A 17236-nucleotide genomic window follows, 5' to 3' on the forward strand; every position below is an offset into this window, starting at 1 on the left:
AGTGAGCTTATAGACGATTTCACATTCATTTCCGTTCCGGAAAGGTAGTTCATTTAAATCGGGGTCAGCTAGGGTCAACAGGCGTACTTGCACGATTCGATTATTATGTATCATTTTCAATGATACATATATATCATAGAAGCATCTTATATTTCAATATTTTTATTTGTTATAACACATTTAGAGTAAATGGTCATAACACAAATAATAAAAATCTGACAACAATAACAAAGAAAAAAGAAAGATATAAATGCAAATGGTCTACATCTTGTTGGATTAACATAGGAACTTGAGGCGGTGCTGACTTAATTGTGCCAAAAAAGGCGCAGTAAGAATATGCGAGAGGTGACAAAATAAAGTGCAATAGGATATGTAAGTCTCGTTCTAGTTTCATTTTCTTTACCGGAATTTACGATGTAGAACGTATTGAAAACCATAGACCGATCTGTTTTTTATAGTTTACTTCCGGGTACTCGAAACTTGGAATAACAATGCAAATCTTCTAGTTTATGTTTTTTCTTAATATATTTATCATGTAAAAATAGTTATTTGTCATTTTTATCGTGATTTTTACACAGAAAGATTTTTGCCCTTAACACTGAACTCTCTAAATGACAAATCTCCATGCTTTTGAATGGTAGACTAGGACCCATTCTCGAGAAATCACGGGGTCACATGACGAGACTTACATACCCTATAGACATCATAGAAAGAGTGGTTGTAAATAATTACAGAATTAATAAATTTAGGTAAGGTGTTTACACGTCACACACACATGATAATTATTAGTTCCTCTACACTGAAATGTGGTAAATATCTAGATTCTTAATTAAGAGAGGTTGTGGTGGTTTGATTAATTAAAGAGTAATCAAGGGAACCAAGGTTACAACGGTAATCAAAAGAATGTAATCCAGGGACAAAGACCAGACATGGAAAACAGACATATACAACAAAGAACATAAAGTAAATCATACATACAAAGTAACAAAAGCAAATGAGAAAATCGGACTCCACTAAAAACTGGGTGCATGGACCAGGTGCACTGGTAGGGTAAGTGTCCTCTGCTTTTCTAGGAACACCCGCCGAGTTGCTCATAAAAAGTCAAGTCCGGGGTAGACAAACGAGGAAAGGAAAACTATGACCCGTTGAATAAATCAGTTTTCATGGTGCAGATGGATACACCATAACGATCCACGAGTTCATGATGACGACCATAAAACTTCTGTAGTGATGACTTCAATCTTGAAGCAACATAACCCTGTTCCAGAAGCCTATTTGTTAGAGTTCTAGCGCGATACAAAAAGTCAGCATAGTTTCGGCAAGCTCTGGCATAACGTATGAGTTGTGATATGAACACTCCATACGCAGGTGCTGAAGGGATGTTGCCACAGATGAAAGGAAAGTTGACAATTCTGAATGAAAAGTCATCACGTTTGTCGTAAAGTTTGGTCAATAGTTTTCCTTTACCATCGATTTCTAAGTGTAGATCAAGATATGAGGCTGACTTCACAGTGTCTGTAGTATCCTTTATCTCAAGTTCTTTGGGGTAGATGCGATGTATCAAATCCCCGAAATTAGGATTGTTTAAAGATAATACATCTATATAGCGGAAACTGAGATTAAAGGATCTAGCTCAACGATATTCCTTCGGATCAGATCAGCTATTAAGTCAGCCTCATAAGAGTGAAGGAATAAGTCAGCAAGTAAACACGTTCACCACACAGGACAAATATGTTGTCGATTAAAAATTCCAGCATTTTGTAAACATCTTCCTCTGTATATTAGGGAGATGATTTGGAATTATTTCTTACAAAGTATGAGGAATCTCTACCAAGAACTATATATTTGTATCTAGGTGTACCATCTTTTTTTGGAAAAACAACGATGTATAATGTTTTTAAGTCGGGATGTTAACTGAGTATGAGGAATAGAATTATATAGTGTTGAAAAATCATAGTTTTAATGCTATTATGTTCAGGTAATAGTCTTGAACTGATTGTCTCCAAAAGATCTTTCGAATTTTTCAGGATCCACATTGAATTGATACCACTACGGGACTAACAAGTGTAGTGGTAGGACTGCAGACCCTCTTTGACAGTTGTGAGTATAGAAGTTAAAAGTTTTGAAAGAGGTTTGGTGGTACATTTTGCAGATCCAGCTATGAAACTTTGTTTGTATGGATCCTTGTGGAGTTTAGGAATCCAGTATATAGACGGTAAATCACAATCATCGTCCTTGGTAGAGAGACCAAAAGAGGATAGCACAGATTTATGGTTTTCCATAATCTCTTCTTTGGAGAGTGTGGTAACAGTATAGGTCTTATCACTGCTATCATTTTCTACGTCTACCTCTGATAATAAACATTGGATGTAACACGTTTTGCAGACAAATATAACGTTGTTTTGGGCTTTGTCTACTGGTAAGACAACATATTTGTCATGTATAGTAGACAATGTTTTTGCTACATCGGGGTCTTTGAAAACTAATGTAGCCTTTGCCCTCATTGACCTACCTAAAACGTTCATTCGTTTCAATATTAAAGACCTCACGGCCTTTAACCACTCTGACGGAGAATCAATGTCTTCTTGTTCTCGTTTTATCAATTTTATTGCATAGTCCTCGACGGTATCCATAAGAACTTTAAAGTTATAATTCCAATTTATGGAGCGTGGTTCACGGTTCTTGGGACCTTTAGAAAGGATATTGCGCAGAGATTCGTTTTTGATGATGGTTAAATCTCCCGTCACGACGTGACCAGAAGGACCATATTTGAATAGAGAGTTTTTGCAAGAACAGTCAGGTGGTTTAGCCTCGTCAAAGTCCTCAATCTCGAGATTCTGCAATAGCCTTTTATAATTGAAAATTTTGGATGCAATGGGTGAAGTATAGGAATATGAAATAATTGGATTGGATTTATCTTTGAAACATGGGGGAATTTTGTTGGTAACGTTTTTTGTGATGGAGGATGTTAGCCAAATTAATTGCATCTATACCTTTGTTGACAAACGGTAGTGGAAGAAATGATCGTTTTTCTTCATCTTGACTTTTCATACAAACTGGGTTAAAGAGTCTGTGGAAACCAATATCTAAAATTATGGCAACAAGTCTGTACAATGATGAGGTGGGGTCAGAAATTGGAGTGTCAAGACTTGTTTTGTAAAGGATGTGTAGTAGAGTGATAGAATAAAGTTTGCTTCTAATGCGATGAAGTCCAAGAGGTTTTTGTATGAGAGGAAGGAGACCATCTATAGAGTCATCATGTAACTTAGGTGACGTATAGTGGCGATGGCCATGACTCCTTTCCCGTCTTGGATTTTTGTCAAATAAATTCATCACATTTATGCTATTGTTAAAGTAATTCATGGTTGTGAAACGCGGACGTCGCGGAAAACATCACAGTTATTCATGGTTTCATCCGGTCCACGTCGATCTGGCCTCAAGTCGATCCGACCCGTATTTAAAGTCGATTCTGCCCCAAAATAATAATTATTTATAGAATGTATTCAATTTCTGATTAGTTTATACGCTATAACCTAATTTGTGTCCGTTTACGCTGAATAATCCGCGAAGCGGATTTCATCACTGGGAAATGTTCAGTTATTTTCCAAATTTGAAGACACAGTTATTACAGCAGGAATTTGACATAAACCCGGCGGACATAAAGTTAGTTAATAATTTATTGTCACAAAAAAGTTTCAACGTTACGATGTGACTGAAAACGTTGTTTCGTATGTTGACAAACAAAAAGTAGTTCCGTAAAAGGTAGGCGTGGCCTAAATAGCAAGTTAGTTTATACAATCGAAACAATGTTGATTTTTGTCAACAAACCAATCAAATGACAGGATTCTCATCAAATTCAAATATTAAAGAATATTAAATTTAAGTATTTATTTCTTAAATTTCATTTATATTTTATTTTTTAATTAAAAATTGTACAAAAAAAGCTAATGACAGTATCAATTTAATTAATGTTTGTTGTTTTAATATTAATTTGAGTACGGGTGTTTTTTATTATGAAAACAAACGCTAAAGTTGTTAGAAAGTTAACAACAATCAAACACAATTGATGATTGTTAAAAGGTCTTTGATCTTCACATGTCTATCGATTTATATTTAATAAAATGGCTTCATTACCCAGCTATCGTGCATAACTTTTATTTAAACAAATTAAAAAAACTACTCAGTTTGAGAAATATTGTTTGATATGCCGAATTTTTTCCAATAAAAGAGAAGAATGGGTTGTTCTCAGAATTACAATGTCTTTCCCGTGTGTGGTATGTGACCAGAATGTTCGACCGCGGCAGTGTGGAGTGTTGCCCAGTGGTCGGTGTACCAGCTCTCCATTAGAAGCAACAATGATGTTGAAGGTAATTTTCTGTATATAAATATGATACTATGAGCACAACAAATAATTATATAGTTACCAAGACATATGATGTCAATCATGCATCTTCAATCATTAAGCAAATTATTTACAATTTTTTCCTGAACACATAATAATTTCTTTTCTTTTTTAACAGGCTGGCATCATAGATTTAACAACAAGGCCAATGGTAACAAACTGCAGTTCTACAAACTGGTGCCAGCGTTGTTCAAGGAAGCCAAGTCAGTTAGTCAGCAAGTACGCCGTGTGGGTGAGCAGACCCTTGCCCGTTGGCAGTGTACCCAGTACAAAAGTCCCAGGGACGCCCTGACATCACTCATTCATATTTAGCGTTTATCGTCCAGCGCCATCTAGTGAGTTACCTAAATTTAACCCGGATCTAAAATCCAATCAAATCACTCGTAATAGAAACTCTTCGATATAACTTACAAAATGGCTACATACACAAAACGTCATTTTTTTTTTCGCTAAAGACTCTAAACAGAATCTACAGTTATCATTTTTGGTCAATTGAATCATTTGTGACATCTTACAACTATTAGTTACTCGTGTCATTGTTTTTATTTCCACAGACATTTTATGTCAAATAAATTTTCATTGGTGCTTCGCACCAGGAGAAGCAACCAATCGGAATTGGCTGGACGATACCCACTAAATATGAATGAGTGATGTCAGGGGTTTGAGGGAGCGAGGATGGACTCAAAACCCTGACTTGGGAGGATGCTAATTACTGATGAAAAACAAAAATTGCAACTACAAGTAAAGGTTTCCACTGTAATCCTGAAGTGGTAGTAAATACACATCTGCTCATTGATAATGACTGGGTTTCCTCAGTTTGATTTTCTTCCATTATCGTCCAATTCTTAATATAACACCCGTATTTGTAGAAATACTTTATATTTTAATATGGGGCCGGAATGACTGGTGGACGGACCGACCTGGGCCGAATCGATTTAGGTCCGAATAGACTTGGGGCCGGATCGATTTAGGGCCGGATTGGTTTGGGGCTGGATCGACCTGATACCGTTATTCATTTGGCGTCGGGTCGTTTCGCCCTTTATCCCGTTCGTCCGAGTTGTTTCGCCCTTACTGCAGGGTCGTTTCGCCCATATTGTAGAGTCGTTTCGCCCTTTTTGTAGGGTCGTTTCGCCCTCATTGGATATACATGTGTTTAATTGGCTTGTGTTCTGACAGGTAAGAATACATGTTTATTCTGTGAATAAAAACTTGAATGTTTGTATAGTAGGGGTTGATCTAATTGTTAAATTGATAGATACTTGTACTGGTATTCCTTTTTCTTTCAGATAAAGCCCATCAGTTGCTGATTCTGAGGCAATGTCACAAGAGATATTTATTGAGAAATGAGAAAATTGGAAGATATTGATAACCAACTATGTCATTATATATCTTTTTATTTAAATAATTCATGAGTATAAGAGCACAATAACTAGCACATTGTTACATTGCCGGATGATCCCATGGAACTTGTATTTAAGCACCTCGGTGAACGATGCCCAAGCTATTCGATCTTAAGATCAAACGATTACCGCAATCAATGCAATTACATACGGGTTAAAACATTATATACTATTACAAATTAATTAAGTTTAATACTGAAGCGGTGAATTCAATTATACAAAGGTATAGTGTAGATTAATTTAGAACTAATTATGTTAAATGCTGTGAATACAATTAAATATGGGTCAATAAATTACCTACTATTAAACATTAATTGATTTAATTGCTGAAGCTGTGAATGAAATTAGCAAAAATTTAATTGAAAGGAAAAGATAATGCATTCTATATTGTTTTTGACAAGCTGTCTATGCAGTTACGCAATATTCCGAGAGAGAGAGAGAGAGAGAGAGAGAGAGAGAGAGAGAGAGAGAGAGAGAGAGAGAGAGAGACAGAGGGGGGGGGGAGAGAGAGAGAGAGAGCAAAATCTTCGATCTTTTTTTTTCTCTAAATAAATAAATAAATAAACAGATAAATAAATAAATAAATCGAGAACGAAGGCTTAAATAGTAGTAAATAATATTTATAAGGAGAAATTCCTTATTAAAAAGGAAAGGGCGAAACGACCCACCATAAAGGGCGAAACAACTCACATAAAGGGCGAAACGACTCAGGGCGAAAAAACCCAGAGCGAAGGGGAAAAAGGGCGAAACGACCTGGAACCATTCATTTCCGGTTCAAAGAGACACCGCAACCGTACACGGTAAGAATATTGCATAAGAAATATTCATCCAAATAGAGTCAAAAATGATTTTTTTCTACAGAAAAAACGTTGTGGCAACTTTTTGAAATGTGAATTATAAATGCCTTGCTTTTACAATGCATGTCATCAATTAAAAGATGATTAGAAGTCCGGAGTACCAAAGGTCAAAATTGCGGCCTGTCATGACCAAGATACTAAGATAAATAAAAACGATGTATTTTTTCCTGTGATTGTGATTACTAGATGAAATTTTCTCTTTTATTATTTTTTTTGTGTATAATTTATGCCACATTTAGTGGCGAGTCCAGAATGGAGGGATAGCACCCCCCTTTTTTTGGAAAATTTATCATTTTTTTTTTCACGTGTAAAATTGACAGAAACTGTCAAAAATGTCCTAGCACTGCCCTTTTCGTATGACCCTCGGCTGGCACCCCCTCTTCAAACTGTCTGGATCCAGCCTTGACATTTTTTAATTGGTTGGTTTTCACTTTACAAGTATTATACCTGAAGAAATTAAGTTCTTTGGTTTGTAAAATTAATTAGTAACCAGAAATAATTTATACTTTTTAATTTCAAATCAAAACTTTTTTTTTCAATTTTATAAAATGTCATACACACAAAGTTTTGAAGTGTAATTCGATCCAATCTTCTTCATGTAGCTACATAAGTACACGTCATAATGTATCAAACGATTTGTCTAACATTCCAAGTTTTTCAGTGTCCAATAAATTCAATTTTCAGTTATCAAACAATGATTTATTTTCTTCTGTTGTTTGTGTCTATAGTATTTCTTACAATATACTATAATATTGTTTGGTTAAAAAGGTAGTAAAAGGTAAGTAAAAAGTTTGATAGAATATTAAGAGATTTCTTTTAACTGGGTTTGTCACTAAAATGTACTGTATGTTAAATAAGTATACAGAAGCATTTTAATCAGATAAGGCACTTGCAGCCCTTTTTTATTGCTTTGTTTCTTTATTTTTTCACGTGTTAAAGATTATATATAAAGAAACAATATTTCCCTGACAATAACATTGATAAACTGCATGACCTTTTTTTTAAAAAAATTTTTTGATTAAATTGAAAAGTTGAAATGACATTATTATTTATAGTTTTAAATCTTGAAGAAAAAAATACATTTAAAAACTAATAATTAAACTGATTTATCATTAATAAGAAGATATTAATGAAACTTATCATTTCCCTTTGTTATCCTTTAATTAAAAAAAAATCATAAAAATATCAATAATTCTGGAGGTTTATGGTAAGTACTGTCTTCTAAAATAAAAGGCATTAAAGTAAATAATTTTGTTTTAATAAAATTTTGTTCAATAGCATGAGCTCTCATTTGCATATTTATGTGAACAATAAACATCTGCTGAGTTTTTTATTTTCCCACATATTTCCTCCTCTTTATCTACTTCTTTTTGAGAATAAAAACACACGAAGTGCACAAGATTGTTTAACTCTTAAATCATTTATTGGAAATGTTTACTTTCTTTTAAATTAAAGATCTTATGATTTTATTATGTCTAACAAGTGTTAACAAGTTTCCAATTGAATTCTGATATAAAAAAAAACCTTATTAGTATGATTTTTAGCAGGGCTCCATGTTCGTTCTTCATTCAACTTTCTGAAAGAACAAAACTAAAATCAGACATTCATGACATTGATTGATATAGTACATAATTATTTTAAAATGAGATGTTTCAATTTTGCAATTGTCAATATATTTGTTGTTGGAAGCAATAAAAATATATTAAGTACTTCTCTGTTTAAGAATCAGACAAAATGTGTATAAGGTTGGCACATGAAGAAAAGAAACACAGTGATTTTATTGTATTATCCAAGTATTTATTCCTCACAACCTCCAGAAATATCCATCAAAGTGTTTGTAATGTTTGCCTTTTTAAAATATTGATAGATCAAATTTGTTGAAACACACTAAGGAAAAATGGCAGGAAAATTTTCTCTCACCTTTTCCTCATATAAGCAGTCAAAAAAATTTCTACGTTACAGATACTTCAGGATAAATTTAGATAGATTTTCAGTTGTTTTCTAGATGTATTGAATATATTTCGGGCAAAAATGACTAAATTGGGAAAAATAATGTGCCACCCATTGCCTGATTCTTACAAAGAACGGTACTTAAAAGAAGACATTTAATTATTCCAGTTTAAAATTTTTTGTTCCACCTGAAAAAATTTGGTTAGCCAATCTGGCAGCCAGTGAATAGGAAAAGTGTGGCCATAGATACATCACAAAGCAAAATCTCTTGCTTTATAAGTATAATGTTTGGGTATGATTATGAAATTCTATTTCTTTCAGATGTCAGATTATCTTGCACCTATAGGAGCTACTATATTGCCTTATGTTGGAGGACTTTTAGGTGGGTTAGTCAGCAGAAATAATAGAACTTGGTTTATGGTAAGAACGAGCTGAGCTATTATCATCCAAATAAACTCTCCTCCTTAATTGCTAAATGGGGTTATATAAGGATAGTAATGTCAGTGTATCTTATATTCCCATTGTGCACCTCTTATTTCACTCTCTTCTTTGAAAAGGGGGATGGTACATATACATGTATACAGTGTTCATGCTGTCCATTTATCTGTCTGTCCAATTTATATGTGTCTATCCTTACCCAGTTATTATTCACCACTCTGCTGTAATGCTGAATGGAAATTGATGAAACTTTCTCAAAGTCTTTATCACATAAAGCCATTATGCACCTTTTTTTTCACATCTGAAAGACTTTTGTGGGGGCATCTTATGCACAACTCCTCTAAAATAGCTGAATAGAATTCAATGAAATTTTTACAAATTTTTTATCGCATGATGCAATTGTGCACCTTCTATTTTGTTTTCCATTTGAATGACTTTTTGTCTTTCCTATATGGTTTCTGTGGAAGTGTAACTTTACAAAATCTTTATTACATGTATATATTCTTATTGTGCATCTTTTATTTTAAATTTGATCTGAATCAATTTCTTATTCATTGATGAATATGGGGACTAGGGTTACCCTTCTCTTTGACTCATGACTCAATCAATTTGGAAATTACACATAGCAAAACATGGTCTTTGTTATTTATTAATATTGAGACACAGGACTGTCAATCTCTTATTTGAAACAGTGATTCTATCTACACCACCAAAGGGATTTATTGACACTTTTATTGAATCTTTATAACACAATCTGATTGTGCACCTCCTATTTTTTATTTGATGTAAAGCACATTCCAGGTAATGAAATTAAATTTAGTGGGTATTGCTCACATTTTTTATAGCTTTTAATAACAGTTTTCTCTGCAACTATTTGTCACAAACACTTGATATTTTGACCCAAGCTTTATAAAGATTTGGTTTCTTGTAGCCATCGCCCCCAAGTTGTCACGGTTTTTTAAAAATCACAACAGAAATGTCAAAAGTATTAATTTTAAGTAAGTTTTATGAAATTATTTTCCTGTGCCAATAATGAATTGAATTCTTAATTTAGATGCATTATTGAATTACAAAAATAAATGTAAATTTTTTCTGTGTGTTGTTATAATGCATATACTGAAGTATTCATGACAGGTTATCACTAGTTGCCATTGGTTTACAGATGTCTTGTTTGTTTTATTAAGCTTCTACAAAAACCTTCTTGGAAACCACCAAGCTGGGTGATTGGACCAGTATGGACAGGCCTTTATACAAGTATGGGATATGCCTCATACATGGTGTGGAGAGATGGTGGTGGTTTTAATGGAGAAGCTGCAATGCCTTTAGCTTTATACGGTACTCAGCTGGCACTTAATTGGGCATGGTCTCCTTTATTTTTTGGTGCGCATAAAATGGGAGCGGTGAGTATTATTTAATGTTTATTTCTTGTGTAAGCCAAATGATAATTATGACCAGAATATTTTTTTGTTATTGAAATATTTTCTAGATTAAACAATAAAATTATGGTTTTAACTACTTTAACTTTTACTTGTATTAAGTTGTAAGAATGACTTATCATTTGAGACTGTTATTCACACTCAAGAAGTAATGCACAAACATCAGAAAAAAGTCTGTACATTGAAAACAAATCACACCTCACACTTGTATAATGTTATTTCATCCATACATTTTGATGCACGAATAATAACAGCAAATGATTGTAAGGAATTATTTGCATCATAACTTTTTTCGTAGAATTATGCAGATATATTTCATGTACAGGTATATTCCGTGTTGGAGCTTAAAGTTCCCCTTGTGTTTTTTTACCAGACATTTACTGTTTGGTTGTTATCATGAATTGGAATGTCTGTTTTAGGTGTCTTCGTATTATAATTTCAGGCTTTGATAGAGATGGGATTGTTATGGGGCACAGCAGGTGCCTGTGGGTATGCCTTTTTCAATATCAACAAAAAAGCTGGTTATATATTTTTGCCATATATGGCATGGCTTACAATGGCAACAGCTCTGACATATAGAATATGGAAAGACAACAAAGATAAAATAGATTAAATATATTCAGTGGGTCATGGACAAATGCTAATGGTGCACATTGACTATGTGATGAAATATAAGCTTAGCTTTAATGAAATAGTTCATATGATGTTTTTTAACACTACTTGATTCAAGAGGTAAGGTCAGAAAGACATCATTAGTAACACAGTCTTGATGTCAGAACCACTGTTGTAGATTCAGATGTTAGGCAGTCTTGTATGAAAAAAAACAATTCCAGAAAAATGAAGTTAAATAAAAGTTGAAGTTGTGTAATACTTGACCCCTCACACTTTCTCGCACATAGTGTATATTTATAGTTATGTTACTGTTTAGATTTTCTGATGTTAAATATCAGGATTTTTTATGTATGAAGAACAAATCTTTTTTATATATCCAGGCACTAGTCAGTATTTTTGTAAGAATTATTTTTATAATAAAAATATTTGAGAAGAAAACTTCTTTAATGACTATTGACAGCCACAAAAGTTGATTAAAACACAGAATTCTAATCACATAGAGAGCTGAAGCAGACTACTAGCCCTCGATATGAAGTAGCACTTATTATCATATTGTACTCTTACTATAAACTAATTCCTGAAATTGACAAAACTGAAAATGTTAAAAGACATTTTCTTAAACTGCCTTTTATTAACAAATGTATTTAATTACTGAATTAGGCTATTATATTTAGGAATTCTAATGTAACTGAAACTATACTTGGTTATTTTGAAAATTTAGAACCTCCCATTTTATCCTATTACTATAAGACACCTACCAGGAGACCTAAACATCCTTGAAGAATTAGAAATTATTAAGTTTTTGAAGAAAGGATCTAAAAAGTGTCCTCCTAATAACCTTGATTTGAAGGAGTGTCGTAACATCATCAAATATTCATTGAATGCTTACTGCAAACAATGGATTGGAAGAGTATGATAAAAAATATAGGGCCAATTTCATCAATAAATTCAGTAAAATCAATTCAATAAATCTACCATAGTAGATATAAAAATTCAACAGCACGAAGAGAACTTTAATTCATTCAACACATGGCTATCAATTTTTGGAGTAAGAAGATAGTTAAAAGAACTAAGGAAGAAATTTGTTTTTGCGATGGCAGTTAAAGCGGATAACAACATAGATTTTATATATAATGTAAATTTTATACAGAAGTACTTGTAACAAGTGTGGTCTGTTTTGCTCGTATTTATGATAAAGCGTCAGATTTTAATGGACGCAACAAAATTCTCATGGAAGGTTTTGCACCATGGGTATCGAGATCACAAATTTCTAATTTATTTCACTGTTACAAAACTTCGATAAAAAATAACATAGCAGCACTTGTAGGTTTTTGATTAAAAATGGTATTGCTCAGTTTTTTTTTACCGAAACGTAGTCTTAGCTGTAAAGCACATTCTTTTCAAATGCCCTTAACAGATTTATTCGTTTTGGATGCGGCTTTCAAATCATGGGCTTTTCTTTAAACCCTGTTAATTTTTTTTTACATCAAATCTTGCCTTTTTCGTACTTGAGGCTACTACTTCAAAACCAGTCCACTGGAATTGTACTGAGTGACCGATTATTTCAAATGCAGGTGGTTATGATGGTATTGCTATTCTTCTTCAATTTTTTTCTGAACTGTAGCTAGCTTTCAGTAACTGCGAGCGTTCTTTAAGTGGGTTAAGTTTGTCTATATGGTTTATGTTGAGGCATTCCATTATTCCATGGTCTCGGAGGGTCCACCGTGCACCCTCCCTCTAACTCATCAACTTCATGGTGATTTATAGGTACCTTTATACCTCCCATTACCATATCAATTTGTCAACAAAGAATATTCTCTGATTTTTTTTTCAGTATAAGCCTATATTTGTACCCCACTGGGTCTAAAAGCCAAGATTTTTGTGACTCAATTGTTTGAGCGTCTAAGCCTACCTGGAACAGCATGTGTTAACAGCTAAACAAAGCCACGTATCATCATGTAGATCAATGTCTCGGCTTTACAATAGTACCAAGAAAATTGCCATAACAATTCGGGTTTTGGAGTAAAATGAAGCAAAAATGTATCCCTACTACACCAAAACGCCTAAATTGGCACCTTTTTTCAATGTCAAAACCCTAGAGTATTTATGCTTCAGTAAAAATGACTTCTTTGGTATTTTCTGTTTACTATTATCATAATCAATGCTTCTGAGGTTCTTTTGATGAATTTTTGCGATTTTCGTAGTCAGAATATATATATATATATATATATATATATATATATATATATATATATATATATATATATATAAATAATAATGAAAAAATGTGAAAAACTGGATTTTCGATGTTTCCGTAAAAAGTCACATAAATTATAAAACTAGTTGACGCCACCAACGATATGCACCTGTCCAGTCAGGAAATGTTGGTCATTATAATGTGCCTCTGTGTCGTTATTTGTAGAAGAAAATACCGTGTAAGTTCCTACTTTTGTTGTCTGGGCCTTTTAGAGCTTACTTAAAGGGGTGTTTTGTAAAAGACTTTCGTTTTCTGAAAATACTTGTATTTACTGTTTTGTATTTAGTTTAATATACGCTTGTGCATTTCTCAATTGCGTTTTTCCATATCCGTTTACCTTTCTAATAGGAGCTATTTGAACAGGACAGTTGCCTCTAGAAACTCCATGAAAATCGTAAATATAGTGTATGTATCAAAGACAACTATGATTTACTGACATACTTTTATACTTTTATGTAATACGGGCCTCACTGCATGCCAAAAAAAAAAAAAAAAAGAGAAACGTAAAATTCTTTAATTTACTATTTATGCCATCATAAAATCTTATATTCTGATTGAAGGTACTTGAGAAGTTAAAAATATTTTCATACTTAAATAAATAAATAAGGTTTATGGCGCCATGGCTTGGATTGATTAGGGGTGATTTTCGCTACAACATGAGGCTTGTATATTAATTTGCGATAGGACGAAGTCATAAATTAAACAGTAAAAAGCCATGCCACTTTTGAAGTATAGAAATGAGTAAAGATTTTTTTTTAATGCTAAGATTGGTTTGTTACTAAAAGTAGCTAGATTCGAGCGGAAATCAAAAGAATAAATTCCATTGATAAAGACTAGAATGGGAAAATAAACACACACAACAAAGAACACTATATAACCAAATTAACACGTAAAAAGAAACCAAAGTAAATGGGCATACCTAACAGGGAGCGTGGACCAGGTACACCGGTAGAGCAAGCGTTCTCTGCTTTACTTGAAACACCCACCGAGCTGCTCATAAAATGTCACTTTTGGATAGACGGAAGAGAAAAGGACAGATGTCAAAATGAAAATCTAGTAATGAACTTAAATATAATATGAATGGAACCTGGGGGAACAAAAGTTGTGTTCTTTGAACCATTTTCTTTACATTTACATGAAAAAGGTGTCCTTTCATATTCAGTTAAAGGAAAGAAATGTTTGTCGCAGCATAACAAACACTGCATTATGATCAGGGGGTCCGTAGGTTGGACCACCTTTTTTGTTGAATACAAAATGAACAAATAATAGCCTGAATTCCCCCTTTTCAAGATAATTTGATTTTATTATGTTTGTCGGTTCAAAAGCTTATAAGAGCTTCTGTTTATTGTTTTTATGTGTGAAGACACAGTTATTACAGCAGGAATTTGACATAAACCCGGCGGACATAAAGTTAGTTAATAATTTATTGTCACAAAAAAGTTTCAACGTTACGATGTGACTGAAAACGTTGTTTCGTATGTTGACAAACAAAAAGTAGTTCCGTAAAAGGTAGGCGTGGCCTAAATAGCAAGTTAGTTTATACAATCGAAACAATGTTGATTTTTGTCAACAAACCAATCAAATGACAGGATTCTCATCAAATTCAAATATTAAAGAATATTAAATTTAAGTATTTATTTCTTAAATTTCATTTATATTTTATTTTTTAATTAAAAATTGTACAAAAAAAGCTAATGACAGTATCAATTTAATTAATGTTTGTTGTTTTAATATTAATTTGAGTACGGGTGTTTTTTATTATGAAAACAAACGCTAAAGTTGTTAGAAAGTTAACAACAATCAAACACAATTGATGATTGTTAAAAGGTCTTTGATCTTCACATGTCTATCGATTTATATTTAATAAAATGGCTTCATTACCCAGCTATCGTGCATAACTTTTATTTAAACAAATTAAAAAAACTACTCAGTTTGAGAAATATTGTTTGATATGCCGAATTTTTTCCAATAAAAGAGAAGAATGGGTTGTTCTCAGAATTACAATGTCTTTCCCGTGTGTGGTATGTGACCAGAATGTTCGACCGCGGCAGTGTGGAGTGTTGCCCAGTGGTCGGTGTACCAGCTCTCCATTAGAAGCAACAATGATGTTGAAGGTAATTTTCTGTATATAAATATGATACTATGAGCACAACAAATAATTATATAGTTACCAAGACATATGATGTCAATCATGCATCTTCAATCATTAAGCAAATTATTTACAATTTTTTCCTGAACACATAATAATTTCTTTTCTTTTTTAACAGGCTGGCATCATAGATTTAACAACAAGGCCAATGGTAACAAACTGCAGTTCTACAAACTGGTGCCAGCGTTGTTCAAGGAAGCCAAGTCAGTTAGTCAGCAAGTACGCCGTGTGGGTGAGCAGACCCTTGCCCGTTGGCAGTGTACCCAGTACAAAAGTCCCAGGGACGCCCTGACATCACTCATTCATATTTAGCGTTTATCGTCCAGCGCCATCTAGTGAGTTACCTAAATTTAACCCGGATCTAAAATCCAATCAAATCACTCGTAATAGAAACTCTTCGATATAACTTACAAAATGGCTACATACACAAAACGTCATTTTTTTTTCGCTAAAGACTCTAAACAGAATCTACAGTTATCATTTTTGGTCAATTGAATCATTTGTGACATCTTACAACTATTAGTTACTCGTGTCATTGTTTTTATTTCCACAGACATTTTATGTCAAATAAATTTTCATTGGTGCTTCGCACCAGGAGAAGCAACCAATCGGAATTGGCTGGACGATACCCACTAAATATGAATGAGTGATGTCAGGGGTTTGAGGGAGCGAGGATGGACTCAAAACCCTGACTTGGGAGGATGCTAATTACTGATGAAAAACAAAAATTGCAACTACAAGTAAAGGTTTCCACTGTAATCCTGAAGTGGTAGTAAATACACATCTGCTCATTGATAATGACTGGGTTTCCTCAGTTTGATTTTCTTCCATTATCGTCCAATTCTTAATATAACACCCGTATTTGTAGAAATACTTTATATTTTAATATGGGGCCGGAATGACTGGTGGACGGACCGACCTGGGCCGAATCGATTTAGGTCCGAATAGACTTGGGGCCGGATCGATTTAGGGCCGGATTGGTTTGGGGCTGGATCGACCTGATACCGTTATTCATTTGGCGTCGGGTCGTTTCGCCCTTTATCCCGTTCGTCCGGGTTGTTTCGCCCTTACTGCAGGGTCGTTTCGCCCATATTGTAGAGTCGTTTCGCCCTTTTTGTAGGGTCGTTTCGCCCTCATTGGATATACATGTGTTTAATTGGCTTGTGTTCTGACAGGTAAGAATACATGTTTATTCTGTGAATAAAAACTTGAATGTTTGTATAGTAGGGGTTGATCTAATTGTTAAATTGATAGATACTTGTACTGGTATTCCTTTTTCTTTCAGATAAAGCCCATCAGTTGCTGATTCTGAGGCAATGTCACAAGAGATATTTATTGAGAAATGAGAAAATTGGAAGATATTGATAACCAACTATGTCATTATATATCTTTTTATTTAAATAATTCATGAGTATAAGAGCACAATAACTAGCACATTGTTACATTGCCGGATGATCCCATGGAACTTGTATTTAAGCACCTCGGTGAACGATGCCCAAGCTATTCGATCTTAAGATCAAACGATTACCGCAATCAATGCAATTACATACGGGTTAAAACATTATATACTATTACAAATTAATTAAGTTTAATACTGAAGCGGTGAATTCAATTATACAAAGGTATAGTGTAGATTAATTTAGAACTAATTATGTTAAATGCTGTGAATACAATTAAATATGGGTCAATAAATTACCTACTATTAAACATTAATTGATTTAATTGCTGAAGCTGT

General features: G+C 33.5%; 1 protein-coding gene across 1 annotated transcript; it reads left to right on the forward strand.

Annotated features, from left to right (window-relative positions):
* Positions 1 to 6463: 6463 nt before the first annotated feature.
* LOC148614109 (translocator protein-like) lies at positions 6464 to 11533 on the forward strand. The gene is made up of 4 exons (XM_088587973.1): positions 6464 to 6602; positions 8931 to 9029; positions 10232 to 10447; positions 10926 to 11533. Exons 2-4 carry the CDS (start codon positions 8931 to 8933, stop codon positions 11094 to 11096), a joined length of 486 nt encoding a protein of 161 aa, XP_088444099.1. The 5' UTR covers positions 6464 to 6602; the 3' UTR covers positions 11097 to 11533.
* The last annotated feature ends 5703 nt before the right edge of the window (positions 11534 to 17236 follow it).

Source organism: Perna viridis, chromosome 6 (assembly GCF_037379345.1).
Source record: "Perna viridis isolate PV_CMFRI_1.1 ecotype Kerala chromosome 6, ASM3737934v1, whole genome shotgun sequence".
Lineage (NCBI taxonomy): Eukaryota > Metazoa > Mollusca > Bivalvia > Mytilida > Mytilidae > Perna > Perna viridis.